Source organism: Falco peregrinus, chromosome 9 (genome assembly GCF_023634155.1).
Source record: "Falco peregrinus isolate bFalPer1 chromosome 9, bFalPer1.pri, whole genome shotgun sequence".
NCBI classification, from domain to species: Eukaryota; Metazoa; Chordata; class Aves; order Falconiformes; family Falconidae; genus Falco; species Falco peregrinus.
Genome location: NC_073729.1, coordinates 24283603 through 24300559, shown reverse-complemented (window position 1 = coordinate 24300559; position 16957 = coordinate 24283603). Strand labels below are relative to the sequence as shown.

Here is a 16957-nt window from a genome sequence, read left to right as displayed (position 1 = left end):
TTTCCAGAGATACCTTTAGTTTTGTGACTTGGAAAACAGCCTTTTAAAGAGTTCTCTTTTTTTTTAGTCAGAAAATATCAAAATTCTTTGCACCACCTCTTTGCACCACCTCTGAAGGAGGGTTTGGCATGTGCAGGTCATTGCATTGTCTCCAATGGCAAAAAAAATTGGTACCTCGCCTAGGGTTTGAGAGCAGGGACATGTCCTTGCCCCAGAAGGGAGGGTGACTAAGTCTGGAGCAAGGCTTAGCACACTCAGACCTAGTAAAATATAAATGCACATAAATCCAGTGCAGTAAGGGACACATCCATCAGGACCTCGATGAGGGTACAAATACTCTAACTTATTTAGAAATTACAGGTTTGGGAGATGACTGACATTTCCCTGTTATATGCTGTTAAAGTAGAAAGCAAAACTATTTCTTTGTTGTTCTAGCTTCAGGGTGGGATGAAATTATGAAAACACTAACACCAAATCCTTTTGCCTTTCAGGACTTTTAAAGAGGGGAGAAAAGTGATTTGATCTTGATTTTTAATTATCTGGAGACAAATCATACCGACTGAGACCTTTTATTGCATGTTTCAGCCTGGAGCTATTTTTTTTATATCAGGGATATTAACCCCTGAAATAGAATTTATAATAGAAACACTGACATGGCCTTATCTGGAGTTGTGAAAAGCTATGGCTGTGCTATCTGTAATATCTCCAAATCCTCTCCCCTTCTTCCTTCCTCTGCTCCCATCCTCACCAGGACATAGTGAGGAAAAAAAAAAAACCAACCCAAACCAAACATTACTTGGGAAATAACATGAGAAAGCTTTGTTTTGGCCAGAAGTCTCCTGTTTTATACAGTATTTTGACAAAAAGTGCTCACGTCAGATGCCTGAGGGGAGCAGGGTATGCAGCACAGCGAGGCTCGGCATGATGCTCGCTCTCGGGGACAACACCATTTGCGTTTTCTCCAGCCCTTACTGGAAACAGGCACTGTTCCTGAGAGCTTTTAATATCTTTAACACTAATTGCCTGATCACTTGGCTATTCTTTAAGGCTGTTGGAGAAACACCAGTTCAGCAAAGCTCTCTTAAGAGGTTCTTTCAAAATGTATATCGTCTATAATGCACGATTAAGCGTACTTAGTGCTAATCATGCGAGTCCTTTCCATCCACTAGCATATTCTATTAATATCAACTAATCCAGCTACTTTTTCCACCTCTGTGATAAGGAGCAGGAGGTTAATCAACATTTTTCCTGGCTCTAGCACCCACATCAGTGGTGGAGTGTGGAGCAGTTCTAGACCCACACTGCCCTCCAGGTCACCCACCAAAAAGGGATTTAGGACATTACCCACCACCTTATTGAGCAGAGAGGCTCCCACCTGACTCTGCTATGGCTCCAGACATCACTGATTGCATACAGGACACAGGGCATTATATATTTTTTTCTTTTTGTGATGAGCCTGTGCAATGTGAAGTCCTCCATAAGGTTTTATTCTCAGTAGAGGCTCCTCAATTATAGTTATGAATATCTCAGTTTCTAAATAATCCTGAAACTGGATTCAGCAAAACAGGGAGCTCAGAGGAGAATCGGTCTCTGAAGGTAGGCTGGCTCCGTGGAACAGATGTCGAAAAAAAATTCACAATTAGCTTGCCCCCAGTGATGCAGGTTGGGTGGAGGAGGGTTGGGGTGCCCCCAGTGTCTCCATCTACTTTAAATACATTTTTGATTAAACCTTTCTTTATGGGAGGCAACCAAAGACAGCATTTGGGAAACCCTCTTGTGAAGAATAAGCTCCTACTGAAAATGAGGAGGTTTGGGAAGTCAGTAGCAAAACTGAAAACAGGATTCAGAGGAAGATATTGGAATGAAAATGTCAAAAACAGGTTCCTCCTTTCAGGAGCAGAAATGGGAACAGAAATTCGGGTGCCGGTGAGCCCTTTGCCACTGGCTCAGGATCCGGCCTCACCAAGTATTTGCTTGCTCCTTCTTTCATCCCCTCACAAATCAAACTCTCATGGAAATGAACAGAAACCTCTGTCACTATATCCCAATGGCCCCTAAAATTTAGCATAAAATTAGCATCCCAGGTTGTCCAAAAGAGTTGGCTTTGCTATGTCCTGGCAGTATTTTCCCAGCTGTGTCTCTACCCAAAAATAAAGCATGTGCCTTTATCTAGGCTTTGGATTATTTGAGAGACGTACAAAAATGTTGAATGAAAATGGTTATGGCACAAACAAGGGAACAAGAGCTTGGGAAAAGACACCAAATGAAAAAGAAAATATCATTTGTCTACAGTGCCCAAAGGAAACCTGCCAAGGGTCCAGGTTATTTCTGAACACTGCCATGGTCCCCCCTCCCCAAAATTATCTTTCCTCCATGCCATTGCCTCTTCTCAATGCAGCAGCTGGAGGCTGGACTCCACCAGAGCTCCTTGCAGGTGGTATTTGAGCAGCTCTTTGAAAGGAGAAGGGAGGGGATGGAAAAGCAAAAGCAGAGCAAAAGGAGGGGGGGGAGGGGGAAGAGAGAAAAAAGGGTGGAAATAAAGAAAAAAAGGAGTTCCAAGTTGAGCGCAAACATACTTGAGGTCAGCAGAGTGGGCAGCCATGAGGTTTCTGAGGCTCTTGTCAGCAAGAGGACAACCAGAAAGGCTGAAAGAGAAGAGATGGAATATCTGGATAAGCAAAAAAAAAAAAAAAAAAAAGGAAAAAAGGAAAAAGAAAACGGACCGGGGTGTTGGGAGGGAAAGGGGCAACAGAAGGTGGGGAAGAAACAGAACCAAACTATCCACATGGTCAAAAAATATACCAAAAGGAAAAAAAAAAGTTGCCTTTAGAGTCCAAACCATGAAAAAAAGGTCAACTCACCTGCGGTGAGAGGCATAGTTTCCTGTTATGTGTCCGCTGCCATCACAGCCTGGAGTTGGGCAACTGGGCAACAACAACAACAACGAGTGTAAGTGCTGGAAAGGAATGGATTCACCCGAGAGCCACGGATCTGCAAAGCCAGCTGAGCCCCCCTTCCATCGGACCTTGGCATGTGTTTATATGTTTGCGTACAAATAAACCAGCTGTTTCCCTTTCAGCTCCCCTTCCTCCCTTTTTTGATCCCAAAAGATCCCAAGGATCCTGAAAGAAATTTGAAAAAATTGAAAGAATTTGTGGCAAACGTGAGAAAGTGTTCAAGATACATAGTTGCTTGCTTTGCTCAGTGGATGGTTTTTGCAATACTGAAGCTCTGGGTGTGGGAATCAGCTTATTGCCTGAAAGCATCAGATTTCAGCTTTCTGAAACATTTTTTTCCCCCCAGCCCTTACAGTTGCAAAGAAAAGCTTGAAAACACTGCTCACTCCAGAAAGGGAATGAAAGTAACTTCTGACTCCCGTGCCTGGGGGATTCTAAACTGAGGGCAGGCAGAAGCTGCCGCATCCCGCCTGCTGCCTCCACCGGGCTGCGCTTCCCACCTGCCTGCTCTGCTGCCTCCCCCGTGAGCTGCACCTGTGTGGGTGATGGGAGAAGGTGCCATCCCTTCTCAGCATCCAGGGAATAAAATCCCATTTGTGCATGAGCAGTGAGGCTCTGGCACAGTTGTGCCCTGCCTGCCTGAGGCCAGGGGGATGCCAGAGAGCAGGGATGTCCCGGGACGTGCAGGGATATCCTGGGAGAGCTTGGCCCAGCAGGCTGAGGCTTGGAGGTGTGCCTATTCCCTGCTCACCCTTGAGTCCTTTTTGCAGCCGCAACACTCACAACAAACACAGTGAGCCCTAGAGCCAGCAGTGATATGAAGATGCTCAAGCAGCAGTGATGTATTGCTATGTGGTACCCACTCCTGCACCAGCAGGAGGGGGACGAGAAGGTTGAAGTGAGGAGCATCTTCACAGCGACAGCCATCAGTGCCAGGGGATGGCCCAAGATCTATACCCAGACATGGAGCACCAGACAGACACAGCAGACAAGTCTGATCCTGAGTTAACAACAGCTAATTCATTACAGCCCTGGGACCAGAAAGGAACAGCATTGCTAAATAAGGAGAGAAGGCTCAGTGCTGCCCTCAACACCATTTATTTATTTGAGAACTCTTTCCATTTAGGAAATATCTCTACCCTCATAATACAATCAAAGCACAGGAGGACTTTAGGGCTCTACCTCAGAAATTGCTGTGCACATAGCTGCTGGGTTTGAAAAAAGCCTTTAGAGATTTGCACAGCGCAGCTGGTCTGTGCTTTGCTCATTCAGGGAAGATGCTGCTGCCGCTCTGCCCCCACAGATCTCCCTGCCTGTCTGCTCCCTCAGCCTCCTGCTTGCATAGCCAAATCATGAGCTACGTTGTCTAAGGTCAGCAAAATGATGCTTGCTGACTCTTCCCTGTGTACCACATAAGAAGGTCAGAAGCACAGGGAAGAAGCCAAGAACAGCAGATCTGCTGGGATGCCCGGGAGGGGGTATGTCCCCATCACAATCTCCAGACTGATCCCAACATGCCATTAGATCAGAGCCAGCTCCAAGCAGCAGTGTTTGGGTCTGACTAAACATTAACCATCGGTTTGGTGACCCGTGTGGATGCAGAGCAGCACTCCATCTAGCAGAACAGACCCACCCACCCAATGCCACGGATACACAGACATGAGCTGGGTTAGGATCTCTCTCCCGTGTGAGATGCAGCGTGACAACCTTGCTGCAGCCCTAGCTCACATTTTGTGGCCCTGCACTATCATGGTGATGGGACCCATTGCTCTACATTAAGCAGCCAAGTCCTGTCCTCCCAGTGAGGCATCTTGTGGTTCAGCACCCCCATCAAGAAGATATTGAGACCCACTGGGTGCTCTTGGCTCCACAGCATCACCCAGTGTCCCAAAACAAGGGGGCAGGAGATTGGGCAGGCTCCATCACTGCACCAGAAACACTCTTGCAGGACAATACTAGGGAAAATGGGCCCTGCAAGGAGGTTTCCACAGCCCCATCCATGAATCCAAGCTCCTCAGAAAGTTCCCTTCATCACTGCACAGTTTCAAGGACATATGGGAACATATTTTGCCTCGATCAGCAGCTGTATGAAGGGAGGGTTTCTCTTTGAGCTTTCATTTGAACTGCTTAGATGAGGTAAAACCAATCACAGTAAGAAAGGGAACTACACTTCTAATTTTTAAAATGTATTTGCTAACAAAGTTTGTCTCCTACCAGCCTGGTTGTGCTGGGTACATATTTTATACATTTTGGAAGAAGAGACAAGAAGGCAGGACTTACGTGAGCAGCTCTTTCTTGATGTCCTTGGAGAGGAATTTAAGCTTGAAGTTGGTTAAAGTAACTTCCCCTGGGTATTTTCGTTCTTCAAAGTTTTCCTCCGACACTTCTTGCTCATCAGCTTCAGAAGAGGCAAAAGAGTGGGCAGCAGGCTCTGACTGCAAGAAAACAGCCAGGAAAAGTGGTTGTAGTGGTGGTTGTTGCTGTTGAGCTGTGATAGGAAAGGATCCCAGCTTCAGCCCAGCTCAGAGTTAGTGCAGCACTGCCAACACTCCCGAGCCCTCTGCAAGTGCCTTTCCATACCCAGAGATCTGATAGTAATTGGAAAAACCTCAGAAATACAATCTCTTTAATTTTGCCTTTTTACAGGGGAAATGTGTAAAACACGTCTGTACAGGGATTTACACCTGGGTCTCCCAAGGTCTTCAAGGCATGAAGGTCAGTGCAATCTCGCCATACTCATCCTCAGCAGCACCTGCCTCCCAATGGGCAGTGTGCTGCTTCCAGGGCTGGGACGCTCCCCCCAGCTGGAGGTAATGGATGATTCCCCCACCTGCAGGATTAATGTCAGCAGCATGCAGGGCCATAGCTGCTCATGGCAGACATAAATCGTCCTGAGGAATGTCACCAGGAGCACCACTGGTGCGAATGAGCTGAAAGGATTTACAACGAAGAAAGTAGTGCAGACCCAGAACAACACAAGCTGAGGGCTCCTCCTTTGCAGGAGCACCCCAGCAGATCCAAGAGCATCTGCCTCCTGCCTGATGGTCCACAGCTGACTCCTGATAGCTCTGACAAAGCTAATAATATTTCTCTCCTAGGCTCAAAGGACAAACTAGGGGTCCTGGGGGGAAATAGGACAACTGGGCAAGCAAACATGGCATTCAGTCCCCCATGAGGTGTTATTCAAGCATGAAGAGCCACCACTCACCTCTTCTGGCTCCTCTTCCCGCTGACGGTTTGGTTTAGTGTAGTCAATGGGCCCATCCCATTCATCCTGGCGGGAGGTCTGGCTGGACTGCGGGGAGGTCATGGTGCTGCTTGTGGCACTGGTGCTGTTTTGGCGCTGGGACATATCTGGAGACTTCATGCTGGGACTACTGCTGCAGCTGCTGCTGCTGGGGAAGGTGCTCTCCCGTTTGCGGTGCTTGTTCATACTCAAGTCCAGAGTCCCATTTTCATCCACCTCGATGTCCATGGACTGAAAGGTTGGAAACATGCCCAATGTTAGCAGCTGCCAGCGATTCCCTACGGGGATCTTGCCCCCATTTGCCTCTTGCAATGCAGGGGGACAAGCTATTCACATCCCATCCTCTCCACAGTCAGTTACAAGGGACTGAATGAAAAGGGATGCTCTTTCATAAATATTTCCGAAACGTGCAATGCAAATGCAGCCTCCTACTACCAGCAACGTGGCGCTTTGTCTCTGTTGCTTGAACACAGGCCTCAGGGCCATTTAAGATGCCCCAGGGCATCTAAGATCTGCCCAAGGCTGAGGGTGCAACATGGGACTGCTGGGAAACCTGTGTTCTTCTGAAAAATAGCTGGAGGTCAGCCTGGATGCAACTGGGGAATCTCAAATGGCATCAGATACAGCCCAGTGAGCAACTGAAACCAGCTCTGAGACTCTGCTTGGGAACGACGCATGTCTCAGATAGGTAATTTGAACCACAATGCATCTCCATAACACAGTAAGAGCCAAGATTACTGCCTCCAAACTGCATCACCCAAAGCAGGGACCGAAAGGGTGATACGCACCAAGTCTCTGCATTCCCTCTACATTTAAAAATTAAAATAAGAACGAGTAGAAAAAGGTATTTCTCCCACCCCAGACTTCATGTTTCACCCCACTCCGCTGTGTGCTGGCACAGTGGTCCCCGGGCACGCTCGACTCACCTTGCCGGGGGCCTCTTGCTGCTTGGTGCTGAGATTCTCCGGCATTTCCCAGCAGCGGGTGGAGAGGTTGAGGATGGCAGTGGCAGCCATGTGCGCAGCCTCAGCGTCGTGGGAGTAGTCGAAGCCTGTGGAGGAAGATGAAGTGCTCTTCACGTAACTGCTGGAGGGGCTGTGGCTGGGGGAAGAGGCCTTTGGAAAAGGTTTGGCTGGAATAAAAAGAGAAGGAACAACACAAGGCTAATGTATAACTGGCACGGGCAGCGGTGAGAGGTTAAGTCAGTCTGACACAGCCAATGTATTAGTGGTTCCAGTGACAGCCTGGGGTTATTACTGACCCACCGGCTGTTTTGTTGCCTGGGATGTGCGACCAGAGCGGTGCTGGCTGCGGCTTGTGCAATGGTCTCTCGGTGCAAAAACTTAATTCATTAACTGACTCTGCTATCAAGTCCCCCAAACACAAGTGCTTTTCTTCATTAAAGCTACTCCTCACTGGAAGCGGATAAAAGCGAAAGCTTAGAGAAGCTTCCTGGCTCTTTTTTTTTTTATGGTTCTCTGTATGTTCATAATTTATCTGCAGAGCTGGCTTACAGGCACATTTCTTGTAGCACATTTGAAAACTTACAATTTAAAAAATTACATTAATAGCAAAACCATGGCCATGAAATACAAGATTCCAACGATGACACCAGTGAAATATGGATTTTCTGACAGCTGACATATCATTTTAATATGCCTGAATAACAGGATTTATTACACAGCCACATGTGGCCACGATGCTGCACTGTTACTGTATGCTACAGCACGTGGCAGCGCAATCCGAGAGATACGTTTTCTCTTCACACCCTATGAAACAAAAGCCAGTATTTCCCAGTGTTAGCCCACAATAAAACTTGCCCTAATCTTAAACCTGGTCCTGGTTAGGTCCTTGACCCACAGAGAGTCCCTCTGAAGTCAGTAGTTTCAGTGAGTGCAAACAGGGGATCAGGATTTGCAACAACCATGGGATTGCATTCTGAATCAATTAGCAAAATCTTCAAATTCTTAATTCATTCCACTATGCCCTTTTCAAGGGAAAACATCCCTCCCACTTCAGTAGGAGTCTCACGCAGGGAAGACTCCTAAGCTTTGTCCTGACGATGGCAAAGCAGCAAGACAACCTTGGTTGATGTGCCTACAGAGCAAAGCGATTTCATTATTCCCATTACAAACTCATAATATAAGACACTATAAAATGCTAATCTTCCCAAGGACTGCTTTCTTCCTCGTTGTGTGCGTATATAATGCATATTGACATTAATGGGAGTTATACACACACATGCAGGGGAATATAAATCCCTCTGGATGAAGATCTCTTTAAAATAAGTTCTCAGTGAAAGGAACAGATTTCCCTGCTATGATTGGCAATCATATTCATCTTGTCGCTTTGATTAACTCATTGGAGGTTTGCCCAAATGGTTATTCTTGTGTATGGCTGCCTGTTTTCGAGTCCAGTTTAATCCATGTCTTTGCGGTGGGGTGCGGGTATTCGCCAGCCCAACCTGACAATATCCAGGATCGTGAGATGCCAATTGCAATTTCACACCGTAGGCTCAGCAATGCTTTTCCATTTCATAAGTATTTCTACCACTAATAGACTCGCAATCAGCAAATTAGTAAAATAAGTGATGAGAAAAAATAGAAAGGATTATCCTAGTGGGTCTGCTGGAATTATTTTTGTCAGTACAATTACCCTGAAAATTCTTTGCTAATATTGCAAATAACACAATCTATTCAGCAAGAGAATCACTTGTGCTGGGAAACAAATTACTTTTCCATCAGCCCTAACCCAGGATGACAGTGGCAGTTGTGCTCTCTGGCCTCCATCCAATTTCATTGTCTGATCCTTTACAGATTTAGTACTGTAATAAAGGGCGCTTCCATTGTAGTGCCACAACCGGGATGCTTTCAAGTACGAGCACTTTTTAGAGAGCAGCTGCATCAGGATTAAACAGGATTGTGGAAGTGGGATTAGCCAGACAGAAAACCCTCTTGAGGCCGCTGACTTCTGCAAACTGGGCTTCTAAATCTTTTTTTTTTTTTTTTTTTTTCCTCCTCAAAAAGATGTCTTCAGGTGCATGTTTGGTGTCAAAAGGAAGGGGAGGTTTCACATCGGCTCGCAGCAGGCTGTCTCTCCATGCATCTTCCCTCCTGCTTTTGACAGCCCAGCCCCTGAGGGTTTATTTAGCCATTTCATTTTCACCCACACTTCCATCGCACAGTGTTGTAGCCAGCGCTCGGTCCTCGGTACAGAACAGAGGTGGGTGGCTACAATAGGAAAGAGCTGGGAGATAGGAGGTGGGTGATCGATAGGTAGTAGAGCTGGAGAGCAGAGCACGACAGAGAAGACAAATGGGCAGAGTGGATCATATATAAGATGGAAGAGAAGAAAACTGTAATCCATTTAGCTAGATGAGGAAAGACAGATCAATAGATATGAACTGCAAAGCAATGGGGACCGACTGAGGACAACTGTGTAACTTATCCCACCTAGAGACATCACTCAGATTAACGTTCCCACCACTCAATGCAATTCTTCCCAAAGCTGAAGGGACTCTTCCCCAAGCAAAGCTTTACTGGCAGCCATGGGCTCCTCTCTCCATCAAAGGTGCACACCTTGGGACCCATCTCAGCCTCCCCATCCCCATTTCTCCACTAGCTTCACAGCAGCAGGAGGGATCCAGCAGCTCAGACCCAAGACTCTCCCATCACCCCAAAGCCATGATCCCAAGAACCTCGCGGCATGCTGAGAAAGGCAGAAAATGCAAAACCCAGCCCATCCCTGCTCCCAACTTACATTTAAAGGCTTTAGGTGAGGTTTCGCTAGTCTGAATCTTTGGGGCAAGCATGCGTTTGCCAAAAACCTGAGCATCAAAACTTGCATAATCGAAGGTGACCTTGGAGTACTTCTCCAGCTCCTTGGCCAGGTTGGCCCGGGGGGTTGCTGGGACCATGTTGGGCCGGTAGCTTCCGTACTGAGGGATCTCCAGTTGCTTCACAAAGCACATAGGCCTGAGGATGAAACAACAAACAACAGTGACTCTCTTTTCCTTGACAAGATGGCTGTTGGGAGGGGACCAGACGCAATGGGGATGCATAGCTAGCTGTGCCTTGTCCCTGAGGGGTTACTGAAGAAGCAGATGCAGCGACAGCCCTTTGGTTCTCCCTCAGCAAGTCTGAATCTGGTTTGGGTCTCTTTGATTACTTTTTTTATATTTCCCCCTTTATATTTTTCTTTTTTTTTTTTTTTCTCTTTTTAAGCAAAACACCGAGGTGTCCCTTTCATCCAAAACAATATTCTTGCAGGCTGCCATGGCATGGTAGCATTTTCCAAAAGCTGTAGAAACTTGGGCACGACCGCTTACGGGACCTATGACACAGGATGGAACCCAAGGCCATGAAGACCCCAGTTTTGCTCTGCTCCCCACTGCAGGTTAATTGCAAAGGCACAGGGCCTCTCCCCTGCCTGCAGAGCCCCTCTGGAAGACCCGCTTCTGCTGGGCTGCTTATCATGAATCAATTTGACTTGCACAGAAATTGTATATAAATGGCCTATTGTTATTCTCCTTCCCGTGACCTCTTTCCACCAGCCAGTCCTCGGAGCGGGAGCTCCTTGGAGCATGGACTGTCCTCATGATGTGCTCAGAGCACTCTGCTCCCGGCACGGGCTCTGCTGCAAATAAATAAATAATTGCCCTGAATGGCCTTTCCAAAGCACCGAGTGCTGGCACACCAGGGTGCACAGCAGTCCTGGGGAGCAAATAAATAAATTAATCAGACCTTGATGCCTTTGTGGGAGTGCTGCTCAAGGCTCCTACTGCGGATTTTATCCCACTCTCGTCGCAAAATAACTAACCATATTACAATCCATCTGTAGCCTCATGAATCACATCAGCTACGGAAGCCAGCATCTATCAGGAACACCCTTAACGTGAGACAGCCCTTTCTCCCGGGAAGATAGAGATGGGTGAAAGAACAAAATAAATGCGACTGGTTTGGAAATGAGTGGCAGGTTTCTCTCCTCCGAACTGTGCAGGCTAGGGATGAAAAGTGGGTGGACTTCAGGCGAAACTGCCATCGAGTGATTTATACGCAGCCTAAATCTCCACCTCCCCCTCCCCGAGCCCACCCTACTTATAATGCTAATATAATAGCCATCATTCTCTGGCAGTTTGCATTGCAGAGCAATCGGCACAAATGCCTTCTGCTGCACTGGTAAAACCCTTTGGCCTGTAGCCTCAGCATTAATTGATGCTACAGAAGCAATTCATTGTCCTCAATGCCCTCCCTGGGATCATCAATTAAATATCTCCCCACCTTGGCGAGACCTATGATCATAATAACAGGACTCAGCAGTATCAAGATACAGCCGGAGGGAGCCGTGACGGCTGCTCTTGCGAGCATGGCATGACGGGGAGGGCTGGGGCAGCCTGGTTACGCGGCGCTGCGCTTTGTGGTCCCATTTACCTGAGTATCCGGTCAGAATTGGAGCTGGTCTTCGAAGGATCACCAGACTGGGTTTGTTGCTTTTCATGCGATTTGGCTAATTTTTCAGCAGCAGCAATGGGGCACCCAGATAAACTGTGGAAATTTTTTTTGTTTTGTTTTGCGGTTTGGTTTTTTTTTTAAGAAGGAGAAAAAAAAAAGAGAGAAGGAAAGCAAGCATGAGGGATGAGTGTAAAAAATTCATTTCAGGGTCCCAGAGCTGCACTGAGCCCATGCGAACAGTGCTTGCATTTAAAGGGTTTTTTCATTACCATTATCCTAGCTTACTCTTAGTCTTGGCAAGTGGCAAAGCAGCCAAACACCAAGTGCCAGACTTCTCTGGAATGAGCCCCGGAACATCCCCAGGGCCCAGCGGTGGGTCAGGGACGTAGCTCCCCCTGCTTGAGCACAGCAGGGGTAGAAGGGGACGGGCTGGTGCCTTTGAGTGGTTTTAGCAGTTAAATGGCATTTCTGATTTGTATTTATATGGATCTTTTGCAGGGGCCATTTGAAGGGAGCCTTCTGAAGGGCACTTGCAGGGAAGCATTTGCACTTCTGATGTGCACGGCTGCCAGCGCGCCGGTGCCTGGGGAAGGTCGAGGGCTGTAATGGCTTTTGCTCACACATGCCCTGTGCATCAGCCTGGCTCTGCCTCTCCGGGACAGCTTGGATCTTACTGCGATTGCTCAGGGAAGGTAAAAATCCCTCGCAAGCAGAACCCGCATGCTCCCAGCCTACCCCAAGCCATCACAGGCAGCTTCATCGCTGGAACAGCCAGCATGGAGGGAACCCCAGCCCAGCCCCATGTGCAATTCAGGGCTCCGACCCCACTGGGTCTCAGCCCAAAGTTCGCTCCGTAACCCCTAACACCAGCGGGTGGTTCAGTCTCATTGCAATTGCTTGCTGCCTGCACCAAACTGAACTTCTTAATTAACCAAGCAGATTTCCCTAATATTCCTCTAGCAGCTATGATGAAGCACCCACCACCTTCCTCCATGGCTGAACAAGTAACAACACAAACTCACCTCACACCTGCAAGCGCACTGACACTCACAGGGACATCACTCTCTGCCAATTAAGCTCAAGAGCAACAAATGGTAAATCATAAATTCATGAGCGCATCCCTGTAGCAAAAGCTACCCTGGCTTTTTGGAAGGTTTCTAGCTTTTAAGTGCATCATCCCCTCCACTTGCAGTCTTCCCATTTGTAAAATTGCTCGTGTTTAACCAAAGCCAGAGCACGGGATACAGGTCCCAAACTGAACCCTGTCCCCTCCTGACCACATCTGGCCTGAGGTCCTACAGCAAGAGGACCTAATTTCCCAGTTCGTCAAGCATTTTGACCTAAATATTGTGGAAATCCCTAGAAATCATGCACAGTGCTCCACCACCAAACACAAACATCACCCTCCAGGCAGCCTCACTGGGCACCCTCTGCTTCCCCAATGCCAAATGCCTCTTTCAGGAACCCCACCTGCATCAAGCCCTCCACAGTCCCACCTGCAAGCCTGGAAACATTGCTCTGCTCTATTCCCAGCCAGAAGTCACTGCCCCATCTTGCTTTCCCAAATTATTCTTTCTCTTAGGGTTATCCCTGCTTCACCCATCTTAGTTGCACCATCCCTCAGTGCAAAAGTAAAGCCAAGTCTTGTGGGGATGGTCGCCCTGCTGGCCACCTTTGCCCTGGCTGTGATGGAGAAGCAGTCAAAGCTGGTACCTCCTGTGCGTGTTGCGGTTGCTGTTGACGTGACCCTGTCCTGTGCAGCCTGGCGTGGGGCATTTCAACACGTTCTCGTGCATCGCCAAGACTTCGGAGCAAGAAGGGCAAGGGGAGAGGGGAAGGGAAGCAAAAACAACTTGATAAAAATCAGAGAAAAAAGAAAAAAGACAAAATCATCAAGGTTTGTACGCTGGTTTCCTAGAAATCAGGGGACGTGAAATGCTGTAATTAGAATTTGTCTGAGTAGAGAAAAAAGATTTACAAGGCAGCAGTGCTCAGGTCAGCACTAGATTAGCATCTGTGCACACAGCTTGGGCTTTCTTCTCGTTTGCTGATTGCAGTCCAGCTTCCCCCATCCAGCCCCTCCCACCCACCACTGTTTTGGAGCCAGGTCTCCCCATTTCAGGTAGTTTTAAGTGATTGAAGTTGTATCTCTGCTTTTATCCTTAGGACTAGTCTTTGTTTGATTTTTCTTTTTTGTCTTTTTTTTTTTTAAAAAAAATTTAATCTTCAGGATTATTGCTTCCTGCAGCGCTGACCTTAAAAGTAAGGAAAATAATTTGATTTGCGAGCTTTTCTAAAGCACACAGCTTATGTTAGTTATTTATTAATATTTTTTTCTTGCATTCAAGCTTGTGTGACGATAACTGCACTTTCTCCTTGTTTCTTGCTGTGTTTATGGCAGGTCTGCAACCTTTGAAATTACCGATAAGGAAGGGCTCCTAATTTTTTTTTTTCCTCTGTTATGCCATTATAGTAAACATACAACATTGATTTATATATATATGTAGAGGGAAAGCTATTTAGGATGCTGGTAGAGAGGTAGAAATGAAGTATCTCTCTATGCATATAGATATATAAATCTGTTATGATGATGATAAATATTTTCTGTGGGCTAGATGAATCTCAGTACAGCACCTTGCGAGTTTTACAGTGAGGAGAGCATAGGAGGAGACTCAGCTATCCTGCGCATCCTGAACGACTCCTCGCCTTTGCCACCCGGCAACACTTCCAGCACATTTAAACAGCAAGAAAGAACGTTTTCCCCTTCTTCCCAACATGATATCCCAAATAAGGAAAAACGCAAGACATTCAGTGTAAAGATGGGAACTGCTTAACACACCCCTGGAGGCAGGCAGTGATTTTTAAAGCACTTCTTTAATTCTCAGGGAAGGGACCTCATTCTCCACAGGATGGTGCTAAAAATCTTTAAGAAGGGTAGGACTTCCTAGTAAATTCCATAGTGTTTCCCATGAAGAGCAATAACACTTTGGTGGATAGAAGCATCCCAGAACAACTTGGAAAAGGATCATCCCACGCCAGAAACTCTGGCATGGCCCAAGGATTAACATTAGGCTCATGCTAGGGACTCAGTCATAATATTCCCATCATTTGGGACTATCTGGAGTGCCCACTGGCCTTGAGACAGCTCTGCCCACCAGGTGTGAAATTCTCCCTAGGAAATCAGGCTTCAGACCGGTTTAAACAACCCTCATTATCCCACCGTGTACTCACTCTCGGGAGGGATCCTGTCTTTGTGCGGACAACCGGAGAGGCTGCGGTGGTGAGGGTAGAGTCCCGTGACATGGCCGGTCCCGTCACAGCCAGGAGTCGGACATTTGATTTCTCGCTTCTCGGGTCTTGAGGGATCTAGGGATTGTGGGAGAAGCACGGTGGGAAGCAGGTTACCAGATTTGGAGGGGAAAAGGTGGAAAGGAGAGGAATATTGCTGAGGATGCTTCCTACCGCTTTTCCAGTTAAACAGGGAGAAACCTTTGGCTTTGGAGATTTTATTTCTTGAAGGTGGAATTGTAACACTGGAAGTTTCAAAAACTAAAATCAGCAGAGCAGTTTGAGTAACTGACCCAGCCAGGAGCACGGAGCCACTCACAGTGACCGAGCAGGCAGCCGGGCTCAGCACCCAGGGGACTCTGCCGTGTCCCTCGTGCTGCTGTGGCCAGACTCCTACCACTACTTTAAACCCCACTCGGATTCTGAACCAGCCCTGCTGCTCAGGCAGAGAGTCTCAAGGCCAACAGGCAATTTAGTCAAGCAATTTCCCTGCTGAGATGTAGAGGACACCATCATTTTGTGCATTCTCTGTTGACCCTCAGATGTCCCCACCCCTCTGGGTACTGAGGAGTTGTGGCTAAATCCCCTGGGTGGGCTGTGACCCCCCCCAGCAGCCTGGTTTTCAAAGGGTGCTGTGCAGACAAGTTCAGCTATTTCACTGGGGATAGGAAGGAAGAAGACCCATGAAGGTTTGTCCCCATACCTTTGCCATAGTAGCTCTTTCGGATGCTGTCCAGCGGTTTGCTCTGCTTCTCGTCCACCTGGAAGTGCTTTACATGCTCTCCCGGCAGCCTGCTGGGCTCCCGCACAATTTTCACCTGCTCGGCTTTCAGCGCAATGGCTTGTTCCAGCAGCCCCAGGTTCCCCCTCGTCATCATGTCATACATCTCTGACTCATCGGTCACCGCCGATTTCTGGGAGCGGGCGTCGTCGTCTTTGTCGTCATCTGACCGGACCTCCACGATGACCGAGTACTCGGGCTTTGGGCTGAACTGCCCTTCACAGTGGCTTTTCTGGGTGTCCTGAGAAGTGTGAGGAGCTTCTTCACAGATCACTTCAGGAGCCATCTCCTCCTCCTCTTCATCCTCCTCTTCTTCTTCCTCTTCCTCCTCTTCATCTTCATCCTCCTCATCATCATCATCTTCATCCTCCTCATCCTCCTCCTCCTCCTCCTCCTCCTCCTCTTCTTCTGCTTCAGCCTTTTCCAGTTTGCAGGACTCCTCGCAGTTCGCATCGTCCCGGTGCTCTGGACACAACTCGCTGCTGCGTTCGCTGGTGACCTCGATGACCTCCTCCGCATCCTCCGTCTGGATGATGATCTCCTTGTCACACTCCTCCTCCACTAACTCCTCTCCCGCATCCTCATGGACCAGGTGCACAACATTGGATGGCGGCTTGGAGCCCTGCAGCTCAGCCTCAGGCAGCTGCCCTTCGATGGCGAGGGTTTCCTCTGCTATTTGGCCTAGGTTTAGGAGAGAGTTGGCGATTATTTCTTGATAGCTGCTATAGTTGGCCTTGCTGGGCCCAGACATACTTGTTGCCGTGTTTTGTCCATAATGCGTCGATTTCGCTGGGCTTCTCTCTGGGGGGGTGGAGGAGAAAGAAAAGAAAGGGGAAGAAGAAAGAAAAGGGGAAGAAGAAAGAAAAGGGGGAAAAAGAAAAGGGGAGAAAGAAAAAAAAGGAAGAAAGGAGAAAAGGAAAAGGAAAAGAAAAAAGGAAAAGAAAAAAAGGAGGAAAAGTAAAGAAAAAAAAGAGGAAAATAAAGTAATTATTTAAGCTCATAAACATCTCTTTGTCTTCCTTAAGCTTAATTGAAACTAGAGCCTAGCTGTTGTACCTCTGCAGCAGCTAATTTATTGCATTTGGGGATCACAGGTAGAAAGGGGATTTCCACGTGGAAGTTTTGGTGGGACTAAGATGCGTGTGGCTTCCCAGCCCCCGCAGCCAGCAGCCACCTGGCCCCCTTGCTCCCAGTGCTCCCCAGACCGGGCTTTCCAAAGCAGGGGGGCGGCACA

General features: G+C 47.7%; 1 protein-coding gene across 6 annotated transcripts in view; it reads right to left on the bottom strand.

The window, feature by feature from the left end:
- Window positions 1–16957, bottom strand: part of MYT1 (myelin transcription factor 1) — a 62367-nt gene that overhangs the window by 10533 nt on the left and 34877 nt on the right. For 3 of the 6 annotated variants that reach the window (XM_027790245.2, XM_055814578.1, XM_027790250.2), the window contains exons 7-16: window positions 15646–16524; window positions 14886–15020; window positions 13368–13506; window positions 11634–11747; window positions 9964–10178; window positions 7131–7336; window positions 6166–6435; window positions 5238–5392; window positions 2862–2924; window positions 2577–2645 (exon numbers count right to left, since the gene is read on the bottom strand). In XM_027790245.2, the coding sequence (XP_027646046.1) occupies window positions 2577–2645; window positions 2862–2924; window positions 5238–5392; window positions 6166–6435; window positions 7131–7336; window positions 9964–10178; window positions 11634–11747; window positions 13368–13506; window positions 14886–15020; window positions 15646–16524 (2245 nt within the window). The remainder of the gene's footprint in view (window positions 1–2576; window positions 2646–2861; window positions 2925–5237; window positions 5393–6165; window positions 6436–7130; window positions 7337–9963; window positions 10179–11633; window positions 11748–13367; window positions 13507–14885; window positions 15021–15645; window positions 16525–16957) is intronic. The other 3 variants (XM_055814580.1, XM_055814579.1, XM_055814582.1) reach the window with 3 other exon arrangements.